Source organism: Somniosus microcephalus, chromosome 9, assembly GCF_052327205.1.
Source record: "Somniosus microcephalus isolate GS21.2 chromosome 9, FLI_Smic_1.0, whole genome shotgun sequence".
NCBI lineage: Eukaryota > Metazoa > Chordata > Chondrichthyes > Squaliformes > Somniosidae > Somniosus > Somniosus microcephalus.
The window spans coordinates 50,291,362-50,314,991 of record NC_140995.1 but is presented as its reverse complement, the minus strand read 5'-3'; the positions used below and the strand labels follow the sequence as shown (position 1 = coordinate 50,314,991).

The 23,630-nt window shown below is 52.6% G+C and overlaps 1 protein-coding gene across 3 annotated transcripts in view; it reads right to left on the bottom strand.

Annotated features, from left to right (window-relative positions):
* Positions 1-23,630, bottom strand: part of adgrb3 (adhesion G protein-coupled receptor B3) — a 1,304,794-nt gene that overhangs the window by 861,244 nt on the left and 419,920 nt on the right. For all 3 annotated transcript variants that reach the window (XM_085996562.1, XM_085996563.1, XM_085996564.1), the window contains one exon: positions 16,402-16,566. In XM_085996562.1, coding sequence (XP_085852688.1) covers positions 16,402-16,566 — 165 coding nt within the window. The remainder of the gene's footprint in view (positions 1-16,401; positions 16,567-23,630) is intronic.

The following is a 23,630-nucleotide window of genomic DNA, read 5'->3' as shown; positions in this document are numbered from 1 at the left end:
CTGTCTTACAGGTCTGTAAACAGATGAGCCCCCGTCTCCCAGGTGTGTGGGCAGATGTGCCCCATATCTCCCAGGTGTTTCAACAGATGTGCCCCCATCTTCCAGCTGTGTGGACAGATGTGCCCCTGCCCCACAGTGTGTGGGCAGATGTGCCCAATATCTCCCAGGTGTGTAGACTGATGTGCCCCTCTCTCCCAGGTGTGTAGACTTATGTGCCCCTGTCCCACAGGTTTGTGGGCAGATGTGCCCCATATCTCCCAGGCGTGTAAACAGATGTGCCTTGTCTTCCAGGTGTGTAGACAGATGGGCCTCTGTCTCCCAGTTGTGTAGACTGATGTGCCCCTGCCTCCCAGGTGTGTAGGCTGATGTGCCCCATGTCTCCCAGCTGTGTAGACTGATGTGCCCCTGCCTCCCAGGTGTGTAGGCTGATGTGCCCCATGTCTCCCAGGTGTGTAAACGGAAGTGCCCCTGTCTGCCAGGTATGTAGACTGATGCGTCGCTGTCTCCCATGTGTGTGTAGACTGATGTGCCCCTGCCTCCCAGGTGTGTAGGCTGATGTGCCCCATGTCTTGCAGCTGTGTAGACTGATGTGCCCCTGTTTCCCAAGTGTTTCGACAGATGTGCCCCCATCTTCCAGCAGTGTGGAGAGATGTGCCCCTGTCCCACAGTGTGTGGGCAGAAGTGCCCCATATTTCCCAGGTGTGTAGACTGATGTGCCCGTCTCCCCGGTGTGTAGACAGATGTGCCCCTCTCTCCCAGGTGTGTAGACGTATGTGCTCCTGTCTCCCAGGCGTGTAAACAGATGTGCCCCTGTCTGCCAGGTGAGTAGACTGATGTGCCCCTGCCTCCCAGGTGTGTAGGCTGATGTACCCCATCTCTCCCCGGTGTGCAGACAGATGTGCCCCTATCTCCCAAGTGTTTAGGCTGATGTGCCCCATGTCTCCCAGGTGTGTAGACAGATGTGCCCCTGTCTCCCAGGTGTGTAGACAGATGTGCATCTGTCTCCCAGCTGTGTAGACTGATGTGTCCCTGTCTACAAGATGTGTAGACTGTTGTGCCCCATTTCTCCCAGGTGTGTAGACAGATGTGCCCCTGTCTCCCAGGTGTGTGAACAGATGTGCCCCTGTCTCCCAGGTGTGTAGAAAGGTTTGCCCTGTCTCCCAGCTGGTTAGACAGAGGTTACACCTCTCTCCCAGCTGTGTAGACGGATAGGTCCCTGTCTCCCAGCTGAGCAGATGGATGTGCCCCTGTCTCCCAGGTGTGTAGACAGATGCGCCCCTGTCTCCCAGGTGCGTAGACAGATGTGCCCCTGTTCCCCAGGTGTGTGAAGATGTGCCCCATTTCACCCAGGTGTGTAGTCTGACGTGCCCCAAGTCTCCCAGGTGTTTAGGCTGATGTGCCTCTGTCTCCCAGCAGTGTGGACAAATGTGTCTCTTGTGCCCTTCTCCCAGGTGTGTAGACAGTTGTGCTCCATTTCACCCAGGTGTGTAGTCTGACATGCCCCACATCTCCCAGGCATTTAGGCTGATGTGCCTCTGTCTCCCAGCAGTGTGGACAAATGTGTCCCATGTCTCCCAGGTGTGTAGACAGATGTGTCCCTGTCTCCCAGCTGTGTAGACTCTTGTGCCCTTCTCCCAGGTGTGTAGACAGATGTGCCCCTGTCTCCCAGGTGTGTAGAGTGATGTGCCCCTGTCTCCCAGGTATGTAGACTGATGTGCTGCATGTCTCCCAGGTGTTCAGGCTGATGTGCCCCATGTCTCCCTTTTGTTTAGACTGATGTGCCTCATGTCTCCTAGGTGTCTAGACAGATGTGCCCCTGTCTCCCAGGTGTCTAGACTGATATGCCCCTGTCTCCCAGGTGTGTAGACAGTTTTGCTCTGTCTCCCAGATGTGTAGACTGATTTGTTCCATGTCTCCCAGGTGTTTAGGCAGATGTGCCCCTGTCTCCCAGGTGTGTAGACAGATGTGCATCTGTCTCCCAGCTGTGTAGACTGATGTGGCCACTGTCTCCTAGGTGTGTAGACAGATGTGCACCATGTCTCTCAGGCATGTGGACAGATGTGCCCCTGTCTCCCAGGTGTGTAAGCTGGTATGCCCCATGTCTCCCAGCTGGTTAGACAGATGTGCACCTCTCTCCCAGCTGTGTAGACGGATGTGTCCCTGTCTCCCAGCTGAGTAGACGGGTGTGCCCGTCTCCCAGGTGTGCAGACTGATGTGCCCGTCTCCCAGGTGTGTAGACTGATGTGACACATGTCTCCCAAGTGTGTAGACAGATGCGCCCCTGTCTCCCAGGTGTGTAGACAGATGTGCCCCTGTCCCCCAGGTGTGTGAACAGATGTGCCCCATTTCATCCAGGTGTGTAGTCTGACATGCCCCACATCTCCCAGGCATTTAGGCTGATGTGCCTCTGTCTCCCAGCAGTGTGGACAAATGTGTCCCATGTCTCCCAGGTGTGTAGACAGATGTGTCCCTGTCTTCCAGCTGTGTAGACTCTTGTGCCCTTCTCCCAGGTGTGTAGACAGATGTGCCCCTGTCTCCCAGGTGTGTAGAGTGATGTGCCCCTGTCTCCCAGGTATGTAGACTGATGTGCTGCATGTCTCCCAGGTGTTCAGGCTGATGTGCCCCATGTCTCCCTTTTGTTTAGACTGATGTGCCTCATGTCTCCTAGGTGTCTAGACAGATGTGCCCCTGTCTCCCAGGTGTCTAGACTGATATGCCCCTGTCTCCCAGGTGTGTAGACAGTTTTGCTCTGTCTCCCAGATGTGTAGACTGATTTGTTCCATGTCTCCCAGGTGTGTAAGCTGGTATGCCCCATGTCTCCCAGCTGGTTAGACAGATGTGCACCTCTCTCCCAGCTGTGTAGACGGATGTGTCCCTGTCTCCCAGCTGAGTAGACGGGTGTGCCCGTCTCCCAGGTGTGCAGACTGATGTGCCCGTCTCCCAGGTGTGTAGACTGATGTGACACATGTCTCCCAAGTGTGTAGACAGATGCGCCCCTGTCTCCCAGGTGTGTAGACAGATGTGCCCCTGTCCCCCAGGTGTGTGAACAGATGTGCCCCATTTCATCCAGGTGTGTAGTCTGAGGTGCCCCACGTCTCCCAGGTGTTTCAACAGATGCGCCCCCATCTTCCAGCTGTGTGGACAAATGTGTCCCATGTCTCCCAGGTGTGTAGACAGATGTGCCCATGTCTCCCAGGTGTGTGAACAGATATTCCCCATGTCTCTCAGGTGTGTGGACAGATGTGCCCGTCTCCCAGGTGTGTAGACAGATCTGACACATGTCTCCCAAGTCTGTAAACAGATGTGCCCCTGTCTCCCAGCTGTGTAGGCAGATGTCCCCCAGCTGTGTAGACAGATGTGCCCATCTCCCAGGTGTGTAGCCTGATGAGCCCACGTCTCCCAGGTGTGTAGACATATGTGCCCCTTGTCTCTCAGGTGTGTAGACAGATGTGCCCCACATCTCCCAGGTGTTTCAACAGATGTGCCCCCATCTTCCAGCTGTGTGGGCAAATGTGCCCCATGTCTCCCAGGTGTGTAGACTGATGTGCCCCTGTCCCCCAGGTGTGTGAACAGATGTGCTCCATTTCACCCAGGTGTGTAGTCTGACATGCCGCACGTCTCCCAGGCGTTTAGGCTGATGTGCCTCTGTCTCCCAGCAGTGTGGACAAATGTGTCCCATGTCTCCCAGGTGTGTAGACAGATGTGCCCCTCTCTCCCAGCTGTGTAGACTGTTGTGTCCCTGTCTCCCAGCTGTGTAGACTCTCGTGCCCTTCTCCCAGGTGTGTAGACAGATTTGCGCCTGTCTCCCAGGTGTGTAGAGTGATGTGTCCCTGTCTCCCAGGTATGTAGACTGATGTGCCCCATGTCTCCCAGGTGTTCAGGCTGATGTGCCCCATGTCTCCCTTTTGTTTAGACTGATGTGCCTCATGTCTCCTAGGTGTCTAGACAGATGTGCCCCTGTCTCCCAGGTGTCTAGACTGATATGCCCCTGTCTCCCAGGTATGTAGACCGATGTGTCCCTGTCTACAAGATGTGTAGACTGTTGTGCCCCATTTCTCCCAGGTGTGTAGACAGATGTGTCCCTGTGTCCCAGGTGTGTGAACCGATGTGCCCCTGTCTCCCAGGTGTGTAGAAAGATTTGCCCTGTCTCCCAGATGTGTAGACTGATTTGTTCCATGTCTCCCAGGTGTTTAGACAGATGTGCCCGTCTCCCAGGTGTATAGACAGATGTGCATCTGTCTCCCAGCTGTGTAGACTGATGTGGCCACTGTCTCCTAGGTGTGTAGACAGATGTGCACCATGTCTCTCAGGCGTGTGGACAGATGTGCCCCTGTCTCCCAGGTGTGTAAGCTGGTATGCCCCATGTCTCTCAGCTGGTTAGACAGATGTGCACCTCTCTCCCAGCTGTGTAGACGGATGTGCCCCTGTCTCCCAGGTGTGCAGACTGATGTGCCCCTGTCTCCCAGGTGTGTAGACTGATGTGACACATGTCTCCCAAGTGTGTAGACAGATGCGCCCATCTCCCAGGTGCATAGACAGATGTGCCCCTGTCCCCCAGGTGTGTGAAGATGTGCCCCATTTCACCCAGGTGTGTAGTCTAACGTGCCCCAAGTCTCCCAGGTGTTTAGGCTGATGTGCCTCTGTCTCCCAGCAGTGTGGACAAATGTGTCCCATGTCTCCCAGGTGTGTAGACAGATGTGCCCATGTCTCCCAGGTGTGTGAACAGATGTTCCCCATATCTCTCAGGTGTGTGGACAGATGTGCCCCTGTCTCCCAGGTGTGTAGACAGATCTGCCACATGTCTCCCAAGTCTGTAGACAGATGTGCCCCTGTCTCCCAGCTGTGTAGGCAGATGTCCCCCAGGTGTGTAGACAGATGTGCCCCTGTCTCCCAGGTGTGTAGACTGATGTGACACATGTCTCCCAAGTGTGTAGACAGATGCGCCCATCTCCCAGGTGCATAGACAGATGTGCCCCTGTCCCCCAGGTGTGTGAAGATGTGCCCCATTTCACCCAGGTGTGTAGTCTAACGTGCCCCAAGTCTCCCAGGTGTTTAGGCTGATGTGCCTCTGTCTCCCAGCAGTGTGGACAAATGTGTCCCATGTCTCCCAGGTGTGTAGACAGATGTGCCCATGTCTCCCAGGTGTGTGAACAGATGTTCCCCATATCTCTCAGGTGTGTGGACAGATGTGCCCGTCTCCCAGGTGTGTAGACAGATCTGCCACATGTCTCCCAAGTCTGTAGACAGATGTGCCCCTGTCTCCCAGCTGTGTAGGCAGATGTCCCCCAGGTGTGTAGACAGATGTGCCCCTGTCTCCCAGGTGTGTAGCCTGATGAGCCCACATCTCCCAGGTGTGTAGACATATGTGCCCCATGTCCCTCAGGTGTCTAGACAGATGTGCCCCACGTCTCCCAGGTGTTTCAACAGATGTGCCTCCATTTTCCAGCTGTGTGGGCAGATGTGCCCCATGTCTCCCAGGTGTGTAGACTGATGTGCCCATCTCCCGGGTGTGTAGACTGATGTGCCCCTGTCTCCCAGGTGTGTAGGCTGATGTGCCCCTGTCTCCCAGGTGTGTAGACTGATGTGCCCCATGTCTCCCAGGTGTGTTCACTGAATAGCCCCTGTCTCCCAGGTGTATAGACTGATGCATCGCTGTCTACCATTTGTGTGTAGACTGATGTGCCCCATGTCTCCGAGGTGTTTAGGCTGATGTGCCCCACATCTCCCAGATGTTTATGCTGATGTGCCCCATGTCTCCGAGGTGTGTAGACAGATGTGCACCTGTCTCCCAGGTGTTTAGGCTAATGTGCACCATGTCTCCCAGTTGTTTAGACTAATGTGCTCATGCCTCCCAGGTGTGTGGGCAGCTGTACCCCATGTCTACTAGGAGTGTAGAATAATGTGTCCCTGTCTTCCAGCTGTGTAGACAGTTGTGCCCTTCTCCCAGGTGTGTAGACTGATGTGCCCCTATCTCCCAGGTGTGTAGACAGATATGCCCCTGTCCCCCAGGCGGGTGAACAGATGTGCCCCATGTCTCGCAGGTGCGTGCACAGATGTGCCCATCTCCCAGTTGTGTAGACTGATGTGCGCCAGTCTCACAGGTCTGTAAACAGATGAGCCCCCATCTCCCAGGTGTGTGGGCAGATGTGCCCCAAGTCTCCCAGGTGTTTCAACAGATGTGCCCCCATCTTCCAGCTGTGTGGATAGATGTGCCCCTGTCCCACAGGTTTGTGGGCAGATGTGCCCCATATCTCCCAGGTGTGTAGACTGATGTGCCCCTGCCTCCCAGGTGTGTAGGCTGATGTGCCCATGTCTCCCAGCTGTGTAGACTGATGTGCCCCTGCCTCCCATGAGTTTAGGCTGATGTGCCCCATATCTCCCAGCTGTGTAGACTGATGTGCCCGTCTCCCAGGTGTTTCAACAGATGTGCCCCCATCTTCCAGCTGTGTGGACAGATGTGCCCCTGTCCCACAGTGTGTGGGCAGATGTGCCCCATATCTCCTAGGTGTGTAGACTAATGTGCCCCTGTCTCCCCGGTGTGTAGACAGATGTGCCCCTCTCTCCCAGGTGTGTAGACTTATGTGCCCCCTGTCTCCCAGGTGTGTGAACAGATGTGCCCCATGTCTCCCAGCTGTGTGGACCGATGTGCCGCACCCTCCCAGGTGTGTAGACTGACATGCTCCTGTCTCCCAGGTGTTTAGGCTGATGTGCCCCATGTTTCCCAGGTGTGTTGACAGATGTGCCCGTCTCCCAGGTGTGTAGCCTGATGTGCCCCATGTCTTCCAGCAGTGTAGACAGATGTACCCCATCTCTCCCAGGTGTGAAGACAGATGTGCCCCTGTCTCCCAAATGTTTAGGCTGATGTGCCCCATGTCTCCCAGGTGTGTAGACAGATGTGCCCCTGTCTCCCAAGTGTTTAGGCTGATGTTCTCCATGTCTCCATGGTGTGTAGACAGATGTGCCCCTGACTCCCAGGTGTGTAGACTGATGCGTCGCTGCCTACCATGTGTGTAGACTGATGTGCCCCATGTCTCCGAGGTGTGTAGGCTGATGTGCCCCACGTCTCCCAGATGTTTAGGCTGATGTGCCCCATGTCTCCGAGATGTGTAGACAGATGTGCCCCTGTCTCCCAGGTGATTAGGCTAATGTGCCCCATGTCTCCCAGTTGTTTAGACTGATGTGCTCATGCCTCCCAGGTGTGTGGGCAGCTGTGCCCCATGTCTACTAGGAGTGTAGACTAATGTGTCCCTGTCTCCCAGCTGCGTAGACAGTTGTGCCCTTCTCCCAGGTGTGTAGACTGATGTGCCCCTATCTCCCAGGTGTGTAGACAGATATGCCTCTGTCCCCCAGGCGGGTGAACAGATGTGCCCCATGTCTCGTAGGTGCGTGCACAGATGTGCCCCTGTCTCCCAGTTTTGTAGACTGATGTGCGCCTGTCTCACAGGTCTGTAAAAAGATGAGCCCCCGTCTCCCAGGTGTGTGGGCAGATGTACCCCATGTCTCCCAGGTGTTTCAACAGATGTGCCCCCATCTTCCAGCTGTGTAGACAGATGTGCCCCTGTACCACAGGTTTGTGGGCACATGTGCGCCATATCTCCCAGGCGTGTAAACAGATGTGCCCCTGTTCCACAGGTTTGTGGGCAGATGTGCCCCATATCTCCCAGGTGTGTAGACTGATGTGCCCCTGCCTCCCAGGTGTGTAGGCTGATGTGCCCATGTCTCCCAGCTGTGTAGACTGATGTGCCCCTGTCTCCCAGGTGTTTCGACAGATGTGCCCCCATCTTCCAGCTATGTGGACAGATGTGCCCCTGCCCCACAGTGTGTGGGCAGATGTGCCCCATATCTCCCAGGTGTGTAGACTTATGTGCCCCCTGTCTCCCAGGTGTGTGAACAGATGTGCCCCATGTCTCCCAGCTGTGTGGACCGATGTGCCACTCCCTCCCAGGTGTGTAGACTGATGTGCCCCTGTCTCCCAGGTGTGTGAACAGATGTGCCCCATGTCTCCCAGCTGTGTGGACCGATGTGCCACTCCCTCCCAGGTGTGTAGACTGATGTGCCCCTGTCTCCCAGGTGTTTAGGCTGATGTGCCCCATGTCTTCCAGCTGTGTAGACATATGCACCCCATCTCTCCCAGGTGTGTAGACTTATGTGCCCCCTCTCCCAGGTGTGTGAACAGATGTGCCCCATGTCTCCCAGCTGTGTGGACCGATGTGCCACTCCCTCCCGGGTGTGTAGACTGACGTGCCCCTGTCTCCCAAGTGTTTAGGCTGATGTGCCCCATGTCTCCCAGGTGTGTAGACAGATGTGCCCCTGTCTCCAAAGTGTTTAGGCTGATGTGCCCCATGCCTCCCAGGTGTGTAGACAGATGTGCCCGTCTCCCAAGTGTTTAGGTAGATGTGCCCAATGTCTCCCAGTTGTTTAGACTGATGTGCCCCTGTCTTCCAGGTGTGTAGACAGATTTGACCCTGTCTCCCAGGTATGAGGCAGATGTGCCCCATGTCTACCAGGAGTGTAGAGTGATGTGTCTCTGTCTTCCACAAGTGTGGACAAATGTGTCCCATATCTCCCAAAAGTGTAGACAGATATGCCCCTGTCTCCCAGGTGTGTAGACTGATGTGCCCCTGTCTACCAGGTGTGTAGACTGATGTGCCTCATGTCTCCATGGTGTGTAGACAGATGTGCCCTGTCTCCCAGGTGTGTAGACTGATGGGCCCCTTTCTTGCAGGTGTGTAGACTGTTGTGCCCCATTTCCCCCAGGTGTGTAGACAGGTGTGCCCCTGTCTTCCAGGTGTGTGGACAGATGTGCCCCTCTCTCCCAGGTGTGTAGACAGATATGCCCCTGTCCCCCAGGCGGGTGAACAGATTGCCCCATGTCCCACAGGTTTGTGGACAGATGTGCCCCATATCTCCCAGGTGTGTAGACTGATGTGCCCCTGCCTCCCAGGTGTGTAGGCTGATGTTCCCATGTCTCCCAGCTGTGTAGACTGATGCGCCCCTGTCTCCCAGGTGTTTTGACAGATGTGCCCTCATCTTCCAGCTGTGTGGACAGATGTGCCCCTGTCCCACAGGTTTGTGGGCACATGTGCCCCATAGCTCCCAGGCGTGTAAACAGATGTGCCCCGGTCCCACAGGTTTGTGGGCAGATGTGCCCCATATCTCCCAGGTGTGTAGACTGATGTGCCCCTGCCTCCCAGGTGTGTAGGCTGATGTTCCCATGTCTCCCAGCTGTGTAGACTGATGTGCCTCTGTCTCCCAGGTGTTTCGACAGATGTGCCCCCATCTTCCAGCTGTGTGGACAGATGTGCCCCTGTCCCACAGTGTGTGGGCAGATGTGCCCCATATCTCCCAGGTTTGTAGACTGATGTGCCCCTGTCTCCCTGGTGTGTAGACAGATGTGCCCCTCTCTCCCAGGTGTGTAGACTTATGTGCCCCCTGTCTCCCAGCTGTGTGGACCGATGTGCCGCTCCCTCCCAGGTGTGTAGACTGACGTGCCCCTGTCTCCCAGGTGTTTAGGCTGATGTGCCCCATGTTTCCCAGGTGTGTAGACAGATGTGCCCCTGTCTCCCAGGTGTGTAGGCTGATGTGCCCCACGTCTTCCAGCTGTGTAGACAGATGTACCCTATCTCTCCCAGGTGTGTAGACAGATGTGCCCCTGTCTCCCAAGTGTTTAGGCTGATGTGCCCCATGTCTCCCAGGTGTGTAGACAGATGTGCCCCTGTCTACCAAGTGTTTAGGCTGATGTGCCCCATGTCTCCCAGGTGTGTAGACAGATTGCCCCTGTCTCCCAAGTGTTTAGGCTGATGTGCCCCATGTCTCCCAGTTGTTTAGACTGATATGCCCCTGTCTTCCAGGTGTGTAGACAGATTTGACGCTGTCTCCCAGGTGTGTGGCAGATGTGCCCCATGTCTACCAGGAGTGCAGACTGATGTGTCACTGTCTTCCACAAGTGTGGACAAATGTGTCCCATGTCTCCCAAATGTGTAGACAGATGAGCCCCTGTCTCTCAGGTGTGTAGGCTGATGTGCCCCATGTCTCCATGGTGTGTAGACAGATGTGCCCTGTCTCCCAGGTGTGTAGGCTGATGTGCCGCATGTCTCCATGGTGTGTAGACAGATGTGCCCTGTCTCCCAGGTGTGTAGACTGATGGGCCCCTTTCTTGCAGGTGTGTAGACTGTTGTGCCCCATTTCCACCAGGTGTGTAGACAGGTGTGCCCCTGTCACCCAGGTGTGTGGACAGATGTGCCCCTGACTCCCAGGTGTGCAGGCTGATGTTCCCCATGTCTCCATGGTGTGTAGACAGATGTGCCCCTGACTCCCAGGTGTGTAGACTGATGCATTGTTGTCTACCATGTGTGTGTAGGCTGATGTGCCCCACGTCTCCCAGATGTTTAGGCTGATATGCCCCGTGTCTCCGAGATGTGTAGACAGATGTGCCCCTGTCTCCCAGGTGTTTAGGCTAATGTGCTCCATGTCTCCCAGTTGTTTAGACTGATGTGCTCATGCCTCCCAGGTGTGTGGGCAGCTGTGCCCCATGTCTACTAGGAGTGTAGACTAATGTGTCCCTGTCTTCCAGCTGCGGAGACAGTTGTGCCCTTCTCCCAGGTGTGTAGACTGATGTGCCCCTATCTCCCAGGTGTGTAGACAGATATGCCTCTGTCCCCCAGGCGGGTGAACAGATGTGCCCCATGTCTCGCAGGTGCGTGCACAGATGTGCCCGTCTCCCAGTTGTGTAGACTGATGTGCGCCTGTCTCACAGGTCTGTAAACAGATGAGCCCCCGTCTCCCAGGTGTGTGGGCAGATGTGCCCCATGTCTCCCAGGTGTTTCAACAGATGTGCCCCCATCTTCCAGCTGTGTGGACAGATGTGCCCCTGTCCCACAGGTTTGTGGGCAGATGTGCGCCATATCTCCCAAGTGCGTTAACAGGTGTGCCCCTGTCCCACAGGTTTGTGGGCAGATGTGCCCCATACCTCCCAGGTGTGTGGACTGATGTGCCCCTGCCTCCCAGGTGTGTAGGCTGATGTGCCCCATGTCTCCCAGGTGTTTTGACAGATGTGCCCCCATCTTCCAGCTGTGTGGACAGATGTGCCCCTGTCCCACAGAGTGTGGGCGGATGTGCCCCATATCTCCCAGGTGTGTAGACTGATGTGCCCCATGTCTCCCAGCTGTGTGGACCGATGTGCCGCTCCCTGCCAGGTGTGTAGACTGACGTGCCCCTGTCTCCCAAGTGTTTAGGCTGATGTGCCCCATGTCTCCCAAGTGTGTAGACAGATGTGCCCCTGTCTCCCAAGTGTTTAGGCTGATGTGCCCCATGTCTCCCAGTTGTTTAGACTGATGTGCCCCTGTCTCCCAGGTGTATAGACAGATGTGACCCTATCTTCCAGCTGTGTGGACAGATTTGACCCTGTCTCCCAGGTGTGTGGCAGATGTGCCCCATGTCTACCAGGAGTGTAGACTGATGTGTCTCTGTCTTCCACAAGTATGGACAAATGTGTCCCATGTCTCCCAAATGTGTAGACAGATGTGCCCCTGCCTCCCAGGTGTGTAGACTTATGTGCCCCTGTCTACCAGGTGTGTAGGCTGATGTGCCCCATGTCTCCATGGTGTGTAGACAGATGTGTCCTGTCTCCCAGGTATGTAGGCTGATGTGCCCCATGACTCCATGGTGTGTAGACAGATGTGCCCTGTCTCCCAGCTGTGTAGACTGATGGGCCCCTTTCTTGCAGGTGTGTAGACTGTTGTGCCCCATTTCCCCCAGGTGTGTAGACAGGTGTGCCCCTGTCTTCCAGGTGTGTGCACAGATGTGCCCCTCAGGTGTGTAGGCTGATGTAACTCTGTCTCTCAGGTGTTTAGGCTGATGTGCCCCATGTCTCCCAGGTGTTTAGGCTGATGTGCCCCATGTCTCCCAGGTGTTTAGGCTGATGTGCCCCATGTCTCCCAGGTGTTTAGGCTGATGTGCCCCATGTCTCCCAGGTGTTTAGGCTGATGTGCCCCATGTCTCCCAGGTGTTTAGGCTGATGTGCCCCATGTCTCCCAGCTGTGTAGACAGATGTGCCCCTGTCTCCCAGGTGTGTTTTGGCTGATGTGTCCGATGTCTCCCAGGTGTGTAAACAGATGTGCCCCTGTCTCCCAAGTGTGTAGACTGATGTGCCCCTGTCTCCCAAGTGTGTAGACTGATGTGCCCCTGTGTCCCAGGTGTGTTTATGCTGATGTGCCCCTGTCTCCCAGGTGAGTGTAAACTGATGTGCCCCATGTCTCTCAGGCATATGGACAGATGTGCCCCTGTCTCCTAGGTGATGAGGCTGATGTGCCCCATGTCTCCCAGGTGTGTAGACAGATGTGCCCCCATCTTCCAGCTGTGTGGACAGATTTGACCCTGTCTCCCATGTGTGTGGGCAGATATGTCCCATGTCTACCAGGAGTGTAGACTGATGTGCCTCTGTCTCCCATCAGTGTGGACAGATGTGTCCCATGTCTCCCAGGTGTTTAGGCTGATATGCCCCATGCCTCCCAGATGTGTAGACTGATGCGTCCCTGTCTCCCAGCTGTGTAGGCTGATGTGCCCCTGTCTTGCAGGTGTGTAGACTGATGTGCCTCATGTCTCCCAGATGTGTATACGGATGTGCCCGTCTCCCAGGTATGTAGATAGATGTGCCCCTGTCTCCCAGGTGTGTGAACAGATGTGCCCCATGTCTCTCAGGTGTGTGGACAGATGTGCCCCTGTCTCCCAGGTGTGTAGGCTGACGTGCCCCATGTCTCCATGGTGTGTAGACAGATGTGCCCTGGTCTCCCAGGTGTGTAGACTGATGTGGCTCATGTCTCCTAAGTGTGTAGACAGATGTGCCCCTGTCTCCCAGGTGTGTAGACTGATGTGCCCCATGTCTCCATGGTGTGTAGACAGATGTGCCCTGTCTCCCAGGTGTTTAGGCTGATGTGCCCCATGTCTCCATGGTGTGTAGACAGATGTGCTCCTGTCTCCCAGGTGCGTAGGCTGATGTGCCCCATGTCTCCATGGTGTGTAGACAGATGTGCCCTGTCTCCCAGGTGCGTAGACTGATGGGCCCCTTTCTTGCAGGTGTGTAGACTGTTGTGCCCCATTTCTCCCAGGTGTGTAGACAGGTGTGCCCCTGTCTTCCAGGTGTGTGAACAGAAGTGCCCCATGTCTCCCAGGTGTGTAGGCTGATGTTACCCATGGCTCCATATTGTGTAGACAGATGTGCCCCTGACTCCCAGGTGTGTAGACTGATGTACCTCTGTCTCCCAGGTGTTTAGGCTGATGTGTCCCATGTCTCCCAGGTGTTTAGGCTGATGTGCCCCATGTCTCCCAGCTGTGTAGACCGATGTGCCCCTGTCTCCCAGGTGTGTAGACTGATGTACCTCTGTCTCCCAGGTGTTTAGGCTGATGTGCCCCATGTCTCCCAGGTGTTTAGGCTGATGTGCCCCATGTCTCTCAGCTGTGTAGACCGATGTGCCCGTCTCCCAGGTGTGTAGGCTAATGTGGCCCTGTCTCCCCAGTGTGTTTAGGCTGATGTGCCCCATGTCTCCCAGGTGTGTAAACAGATGCGTCCCTATTTCCCAGCTGTGTAGACTGATGTGCCCCTGTCTCCCAGGTGTGTTTAAGCTGATGTGCCCCTGTCTCCCAGGTGAGTGTAAACAGATGTGCCCCTGTCTCCCAGTTGATGAGGCTGATGTGCCCCATGTCTCCCAGGCGTGTAGACAGATGTGCCCCCATCTTCCAGCTGTGTGGACAGATTTGACCCTGTCTCCCAGGTGTGTGGGCAGATATGTCCCATGTCTACCAGGAGTGTAGACTGATGTGCCTCTGTCTCCCATCAGTGTGGACAGATGTGTCCCATGTCTCCCAGGTGTGTAGGCTGATATGCCCCATGCCTCCCAGATGTGTAGACTGATGCGTCCCTGTCTCCCAGCTGTGTAGAGTGATGTGCCCTTCTCCCAGGTGTGTAGACTGTTGTGTCCCATGTCTCCCAGGTGTGTAGACTGATGGGCCCCTGTCTTGCAGGTGTGTAGACTGATGTGCCTCATGTCTCCCAGATGTGTAGACAGATGTGCCCCTGTCTCCCAGGTATGTAGACAGATGTGCCCGTCTCCCAGGTATGTAAAGTGATGTGCCCCTGTCTACCAGGTTTGTAGACTGTTGTACCCCATTTCTCCCAGGTGTGTAGACAGATGTACCCGTCTCCCAGGTGTGTGAACAGATGTGCCCCATGTCTCTCAGGTGTGTGGACAGATGTGCCCATCTCCCAGGTGTGTAGGCTGATGTGCCCCATGTCTCCCAAGTGTGTAGACAGATGTGCCCCTGTCTCCCAGGTGTGTAGACTGATGTGCCCCTGCCTTGCAGGTGTGTAGACTGATGTGCCCTATGTCTCCATGATGTGTAGACAGAGGGGCCTCTGTCTCCCAGATGTTTAGACTGATGTGCCCCTGACTCCCAGGCATGTAGACAGATGTGCCCCCATCTTCCAGCTGTGTGGACAGATTTGACCCTGTCTTCCAGGTATTTGGGCAGATGTGCCCCATGTCTCCCATGTGTGTAAGCGGATGTGCCCCTGTCTCCCAGCAGTGTGGACAAATGTGTCCCATGTCTCCCAGGTGTTTAGACAGATGTGTCCCTGTGTCCCAGGTGTGTAGGCTGGTGTGCCCCTTTCTCCCAGGTGTGTAGACTGATGCGTCCCTGTCTCCCAGCTGTGTAGACTGATGTGCCCCATATATCCATGGTGTGTAGACAGATGTGCCCTATGTCTCCCAGGTGTGTAGACTGATGTGCCTCATGTCTCCCAGGTGTGTCGACACATGTGAACCTGTCTCCCAGGTGTTTAGGCTGATGTGCCTCATGTCTCCCAGGTGTGTAGACAGATGTGCCTGCCTCCCATGTGTGTAGACAGATGTGCCCCATGTCTCCGAGGTGTGTAGACAGATGTGCCCCCATCTTCTAGCTGTGTCGACAGATTTGACCCTCTCAGGTGTGTGAGCAGATGTGTCCCATGTTTCAGGTGTGTGGACAGTTTTCCCCATGTCTCCCAGGTGCATAGACAGATGTGCCCCTATCTCCCAGCTGTGTAGACTGATGTGCCCGTCTCCCAAGTGTGTAGACAGATGTGCCCGTCTCCCAGCTGTGTAGACTGATGTGCCCGTCTCCCAGGTATGTAAACAGATGTGCCCCCGTCTCCCAGGTATGTAAACAGATGTGCCCCCGTCTCCCAGGTGTGTAGACTGATGTGCCTCATGTCTCCCAGATGTGGAGACAGATGTGCCCGTCTCCCAGGTATGTAGATTGATGTGCCCCTGTCTCCCATGTGTGTGTAGACTGAATGGGCCCCATGTCTCCCAGGTGGTTAGGCTGATGTGCCCCTGTCTCCCAGGTGTTTAGGCTGATGTGCCCCATGTCTCCCAGGTGAGTGTAGACTGATGTGCCCCTGTCTCCAAGGTGTGCAGACAGATGTGCCCCTGTCTCCCAGGTGTGTAGACTGATGTGCCGCTGTCTCCCAGGTGTGTAGACTGATGTGCCCCCGTCTTCCTGGTGTGTAGACAGATGTGCCCTGTCTCCCAGGTGTGTAGACTGATGTGCCCCATGTCTCCTAGCAGTGTGGACTTATGTGCCCATGTTTCCCAGGTGTGTAGACTGAGGTGTCCCACGTCTCCTAGCAGTGTGCACAGATGTGCCCATGTCTCCCAGGTGTATACCACATCAATGCCCTGTATGCTATTCTCGATAGATGCATTATCACTCTCACTGTCCCTGTGATATCCTCAGGAGCTCCTCTACTGGATTTCTGCTGGAATTTTAAAAAGTTAAACCTGATGAGCTCGAATTCCGTCCTATAATATTCAGTCTAAAAAACTATTCTGCTGTATTAACAATTTTGTTTTGGATTGACAGTGTGTGTATGGGAGTGAGTCGAAATGAAATAGCAGGCAAATCTTTCCGTTTACAAGATCAATTTGGGCAGATTTCCCGTGTGCTGGGTGAAGGGTAATGATAATAATGGCAATAAGTTCTGGTTTTTATGATTTTGCTTCACCTGGAGCACACAGGAAGTATTTCTCTTTCCTGACAGCCTATATATTGTCGCCGACCTCCGTTCTCACCATATTAGATCCAGAACTGGTCTCCCTCTGCTGGACACATATGTAATTACGCAATATAGTTCAGCACCACAGATGGTACATCTACGTTTGCCTCAGTTTAGTGCAGGTCGCATTTCTAACATACAATGCATATGTAGAAATCTATACCGCAATCTCACAACGAAGTTCTCCTTTGCTCCGTTTTTCTTTGTTCTTCAGAAACACGCTCCCCCCCAAAAAAAAAACACTTGTTTATTTCTCACACTTTGGCAGGGAATCTGGTTCTACAGGGGACTGAACAGACTAACTCACATACCTGTACAGTCGGAATTAAAGCATTCTCTGCTTTCAGCCCAGTGCCCTCTGCACTCTGAGCCACCATGAGCTGCAGCAGTACACTGTCGGGTTCGCTGCTGTGTCCCATTGGAGCACGTCACTGAGCAATCTGTCCAAGGACTCCACTCCTTCCATTGTCCATCAACTGCAAAGATACAGGGATTATTTGCTGACAATTAGTCCCATCAGCATTGTTGATTTTAGCTTTATTAGTTGTTCTTTTTGTTGCCATGCCTTGTCCTGCTCCCTCTAATTTCCTTGCCTTGTGCCTTCTCTCCCGAAGGTGATGATTCATGCTGGGCTAGTATTCCACGAGTCATTGTCCCTCCAGTATCTTGCCATCATGGCCAGTCCTTCTACCTGAGCCTCAGTAGTGAGCGTCAGCAATCTATTCGCCGTGACCACAGCCGGACTCAGTCCTGTCGACCGTGCCATCCACACGTGCACTTTAAAGCGGGGTTTTAAAATTCTCAAAATAACAACAGAAAACGCTGGAAAAACTCAGCAGGCCAGGCAACATCCGTGGAGAGAGAAACAGAGTTAGCGTTTCAGGTCGAAACCCTTCTTCAGAACCTGCTCAGTTACCTGCTGAGTTTTTCCAGCGTTTTCTGTTGTTATTTCGGATTTCCAGCATCCGCAGTATTTTGCTATTGTATTAAAAATTCTCATCCTTGTTTTCAAATCCCTTCATGGCCTTGCCCGTCTCTATCTCTGTAATCTCCTCCAGCCCTACAACCCTCCAAGATCTCTGCACTCCTCCAATTCTGGCCTCCTGCACATCCCCGATTTTAATCGCTCCGCCATTGACGGCCATGCCTTCAGCTGTCCAAGTGTCCTAAACTCTGGAATTCCTTCCCTAAACCTCTCGACCTCACTCTCTCCCTCTTTAAGATGCTCTTTAAAACCTACCTCTTTAAACAGGATTTTTCCACCTGTCCCAATATCTCCTTACGTGGCTCCGTATCAAATTTTGTCTGATAACGCTTCTGTGAAGCACCTTGGGACATTTTACGGAAAAAAAAGGCGCTATATAAATACAAGTTGTTGTTTGCAGATCAGCAATCCAGGGCAGGTAACCACCAACGTTCCCTTTAAGCTGCGCAGGGCTCCAGGGAACCCGCGCATCCGAATTTTCAATGTAAAAACCGCTTATGCACGGTATTTTGAATAGCCCATTAAAGGTGCTGTGCGGCGCCAAAAAATTAGCGAGAACATTGGAAACCACGGTTATGAGTGGCGATTGTCCAACTGGGGACTGGGGAATTTTGCTCGCTGGAAGCATGCGTTGGAACTTCAAGCGTGCATCTCACCAATAATCCCAGCCAATGGTCGCAACACTGTGCACTGCTCCCTCCAGTGCACGTGTGGATGGCATGGACGACAGGACTGGACCCGGCTGTGGCCACGACAAACAGTCTGCTGATGCTCACTACTGAGGCTCAGGTAGAAGGACTAGCCACGGTGACAAAGTACTTGAGGGACAATGCTACTGGTGGAATCCTAGCCCAGCATGGGTTGGTGGATGCTCAAAGTCATGTTTCCAATATTGATCCCCCTCCCACCCCTGCTCCCAGAAATTATGCATCATGGAGAAATACGTGCAGCATTGTGTGTGATTTGGAAATTCATCTGCAAATAAAAGATTAATGTTAGTTCGTACCACAATATAATTGACCTAAACAGGCTCATTAACAGTTTTAATTATATCTCCTTTATTTGTTCCAGCAAAACATGGCTCCTTTCCTCTACCACCCAGCAATGCTTTGGCAGATGCTAACGAATCAGAAATTTAGCCTTTGAAGTATTCCAGAGGATTTGAGAGTGCAGCAATGTTCCACATGACACCTATTTGAGTGAAATTGGAAATGTGTTCTAAAAGGGAGGACAACGGTGACGATGCCAGTTCCTAGTTTCCATGGTGACTATCCCAGTCCAGATTAAGACTTTATAATGTCAGTAACAATGCATAATAAAATGTGCCAGCTAATTAAGACAACCGTGTTGACAAGGATAAACCCAAGGCAATTACCGATATCATTTACAAAATTACTGAACCAAATCAAATACAGCATTTAAAGAAAGCACTCGCATTTATATTGCACCTTTCACAACCAAATCGCTTCATAGCCAGTGAGGCCCTTTTTTGAAGTGTTGTCACTACTATAATGTAGGGAAATAATGGCAGCAAATTTGTGCACAGCAAGGTCCCACCAACAGCAATGTGATAAATGACCAGTTAATCTGTTTTGCTGCTGTTTTTTATGGGATAAATGTTGGCCAGGACACCGGGTTGAACTCACCTGCTCTTCCTTGACTGGTGCAGTGGGATCTTTAACATTCACTTGAGAGGGCAGACGGGACCTCGGTTTACGTCTCATCCAAAAGACGGCACCCCCAACAATGCAGCGCTCCCTCAGTACTGCACTGGGAGGGTCAAGTTGTGTCTGTGTATAATAAGACACAGACTGCGGAGAACGGTACAACAGGTGTTTAGTCAACGTGGCTCACAGTGGAATTGATCTGTACAGATTACTACTCAGGGCTATATACAGGTGTGGTCACTGCCGGTACTGCAGTATACATGAGCTGTAAAAGATAGTTCCCCATGTTGTGTATGTACCTTTAAGGGAATAACTGGTCTCAGACTGCAGTACCAGCAGTGACCACCCCTGTATAAAAGACCCTAGCAGGCTGCTGTAGTTTCAGTTTCCAGGTTGTCTCCATTCAGTAAAGACTTGTTATAATCAACTCCTGCAGTCCGTGTCTCAATTATACACGGACATAATACTGGCGACGAGTTAGAAACGAACTTACCTGCAATTCGGCAGCACCTCAAGGGGATCCATTCCTCAGACGAAGGTCGAAGCCAGAAGAAAGAAAAAAATAATAATCCAAAGAAACTCGAAAAACGGGCGTCAACCGTGGGCAACCGCCCTCCAAATCATCTAATTCAAAAGTTGCAGGAGAGACTGTCAAGGGCCAGGCTTGGTCTCCAGTCTGTGGTTTCCCCAGCTGGTCGGGCTGGTGGCAGGTAGTGCACTGATTCTTCCTGGGCTGCGGCGGGCTGGGGATCGATCGGGTGGCTCTGCAACGGGGCCGGGCAGCGAGTCGGGAAGCAAGGAGAGAGAGAGAGGGTGGAGCACACAGGGCACGGCCAGTGCTTCGAAGCCGGGCAGCGTTCGGACCTAAGAAGAGGGAGGGAAGTGTCCCAGAGGGTTCGCTCCACGACGGGAACGGTTCTTCAATTAACGGAGCAAATATTGAAGCGCGATAGAAAAATAAAAATATCGCGGAGCACAGCGTTGGCAGCAGCGGCAGCGGCGGGAAAGCGCGGGAGGCGCCATCTTAACTCGGCGGGGAAGAAGGAAAAGCACGGGAGGCGCCATTTTGATCCATCGGAGACGAAGGCAAAGCGCGGGAGGCGCCATCTTAGATTTTCAAGATGCCAAAGACTGGCGATATCACTGCCTTCGATAATGCAATAGAACACTGGACCACGTATGTGGAAAGAGTCGAGGTATATTGCGAGGCAAACGAAATAGCCGATGAGAAAAAGGCATCGGTATTGCTAAATTTAATGGGCGCAAGAACGTACGGCCTATTGCGGGACCTGATTACTCCAGCCAATCCGAAGGCGAAGAGTTTTAACGAAATTGTTGCTATCCTACAGGAACACCTAAATCCTACACCGCTGCTGATAGCAGAAAGATTTAAATTCCACAGGAGAAATCAGCATAGAAATGAGAGCAATGCTGATTACCTTACAGAACTACGCAAGCTATCAAAGCACTGCCAGTTCGGAGCAGGACTGGCAGATACCTTACGGGACAAATTTGTCTGTGGACTCCTGAGTGAAGGAACCCAGAAGAGGTTACTCTCAGAGAAAGAGCTGACGCTAGATGAGGCTTTCAGCGTGGCAGTATCGTACGAAGCAGCAGCAAGGGGAGCTGCGGAAATACAACAAAAGCCACAGGAATACGGCACCCACGAAATGACACGGGGATTTGCAAAATGTTATCGCTGCGGCAGAACAAACCATGACCAGAAGGACTGCTGGTCCAAGGACAAAATATGCAGGCAATGCGGAAAGATGGGACACATTGCATGAGTTTGCAGGTCTGGGAAGAAGACCAATGACAACAAAAAGGCTACTAAGGAACCGTACAGGAAAGTACAAAAGATGACGGACAGTAGTTCCGAAGACCAGATGAGCGATAGTGAATCCGGGAACAAGAGACTAAGCTGTCTCAAACTTCACAATGTAATCACAAAAGAGGATCACAGAACCATTTGGGTCACCCTCACGATAGCAGGGTCCCAAGTCAAAATGGAATTGGATACAGGATCAGCTCTAACCGTCATGAATCGACGAGACTATGAGCGGCTATTCTCACACATACCCTTGAGAGAGACATCCATTGTCTTAAGGACGTATACGGGGCAAAAAGTATACCCCAGAGGAAAAATAAGGGTGCCTGTCGAATACAACGGCAAGAAAATACGGAAATTGTATCTTTACATTCTGCAAGATGGTGGACCACTGTTATGGAGACGTGAATGGATCAGAAAGATAAGTTTAGACTGGCACTCCATTCAGGCACTGACGGTGGCTGGTAAAAAGGATGACGACGTCACTCCTGGACGATTGTCAACAATCTTAGCTGACGCCAAAAAGGTATTTCAACAAGGACTGGGAACTCGTAAAGGCGTAACCGCCTCGATAAAAATAGAGAATGCAATTCCCAAGTTTTTCAAAGCAAGACCGGTACCATATGCAATTCGCCCAGCCGTCGAGGCAGAGCTGGAGAATCTGGAGAATGTAGGTGTGTTGTCTAAGGTAGACTGGAGCTAGTGGGCGACACCCATCGTTCCTGTCATGAAGAAAACGTTAAACAATAAGTCTGAGGAGCCAAGGAAGGTTCGCATCTGTGGGGACTTCAAGGTGACGGTGAACCCAGTCCTTCACACAGTACAATATCCTCTTCCAAGGATAGAAGATATCTTCACCTCACTATCTGGAGGGAAACGTTTTACAAAAATTGACCTAGCACAAGCATATTTGCAGATGGAGGTTGAAGAATCCTCTAGGAAGTATCTCACGATAAACACTCACAAAGGTCTTTACCAGTATAATCGACTGGTATTCGGAATAGCATCGGCTCCGGCGATATGGCAAAGAGCGATGGAACAAGTCCTGCAAGGGATTCCGGGGACTCAGTGTTACTTGGACGACATCCTAGTGACAGGTGAAGATGACAGTGAACACCTCGCCAACCTAGAGCAGGTGCTCACTAGACTACGTGAACATGGGCTACGAGCCAATCGCCCCAAGTGCGAGTTTTTTAAGAAACAGATATCGTATTGTGGCCACATGATTGATGAAGAGGGGTTGCATAAGTCCCCTGACAAAATTGAAGCGGTAGTTAAGGCTCCAGTGCCTGAAAATGTGTCGCAACTGAGGTCATTCCTCGGATTCGTGAATTACTACCATAAGTTTTTGCCGAATTTGTCCACAATTCTGCATCCACTGAACGCCCTACTACGAACGGGAGTAGCATGGAAATGGAGCGATGAATGTAAGCGGGCCTTTCAGAAGAGTAAGGATCTAATCACTTCAAGAGAAGTATTGGCTCACAACAACCCATCACTACCGATAAGACTAGCGTGTGATGCGTCTCCCTACGGCATTGGGGCGGTACTGTCACATAAATTCCTTGATGGTTCAGAGAGGCCGATAGCTTTTGCGCCACGCTCGTTAACTTCAGCCGAGCGTAACTACGCCCAGATTGACAGAGAGGCCCTCAGCCTGGTGTGGGGGGTGAAGAAGTTCAATCACTACCTGCACGGTCAGAAATTTACTCTACTAACTGATCATCAACCTCTCGTCTCCATTTTCAACCCTCAGAAGGGCGTACCGATAATGACGGCACAACGGCTGCAGAGGTGGTCCCTTTTCCTAGGGGCACACCAATATGACATCGAGTACAAAGGAACTAAACAGCATGGGAATGCTGATGGATTGTCGCGCCTACCGTTGCCGACGGTGGAAGAAGAACTAGCGGTGGATCCAGTGGAGTTATTCCACTCGACTATAGTCGAATGTCTCCCTGTGACGAATGCAAACATAGAAAAGGAAACACGAAATGACCCGACACTCTCCTGGGTCTATGATTTAACGGTGAAGGGATGGCCAGCACATGGCGAACCACTGCTGCCAGCATTCTCGCCGAGAAGAGAACAGTTGTCAGTGTGCAGAGGAACCTTGATGTGTGGATCCAGAGTAGTAATTCCACCCAAATTGAAGGATAGAGTGCTCAATGAGCTTCATGAGGGTCATCTGGGAGGGATAAAAATGAAGAACTTAGCCAGAGCATTTGTGTGGTGGCCGGGAATCGATAGAGAAATCGAAGAGATGACCAAGAGCTGTACAGGATGCCAGAAGGTCCAAAACGCCCCACCACAAGCCCCTCTACATCCATGGGAGTGGCCCTCATCTCCATGGCAAAGGGTGCACGTTGATTTTGCTGGTCCCTTTATGGACTCGATGTTTTTAATTGCGGTGGATGCACATTCAAAGTGGCCAGAGGTAATAAAAATGTCCTCAACCACCACAGAAAAAACTATCACAGTCTTACGAACCATATTCGCCAGGAATGGGCTGCCTGAACAGATTTGCTCTGACAATGGACCACAGTTTGTGTCTGAAGAGTTCCGGAGGTTCTTAAAGAACAATGGTGTTAAGCATTACACATCTGCCCCATATCATCCAGCCACTAATGGATTGGCCGAGAGGTTTGTTCAAACATTCAAGAAGGCTATCAAGGCAATGTGTAATGAAGATATACCCCTACAACACAAGGTGGATAACTTCTTGTTTGCCTACCGGAATGCGACACATGCGGTTACCAACCAAACTCCAGCCATGATGTTCTTCAATCGGAGACTACGATGCCGCTTGGATTTGGTTAAGCCAAACGTCCGAAGAGATGTGGAGAACAGGCAGTTTCAGAATATGAATGAAAGGCCGACCAGGAGTTTTAAGATAGGTCAACCAGTTTTGGCCCGGGACTACCGCACAGAGAAATGGCAGCCAGGAACGATCTGTACACGGCAAGGACCTCTCATGTATACCGTGGACGTTGGAGAGAGCATTGTAAGACGCCATGCTGACCAGATTCTAGAGTCACTGGAAAACGTCAACTCCACACC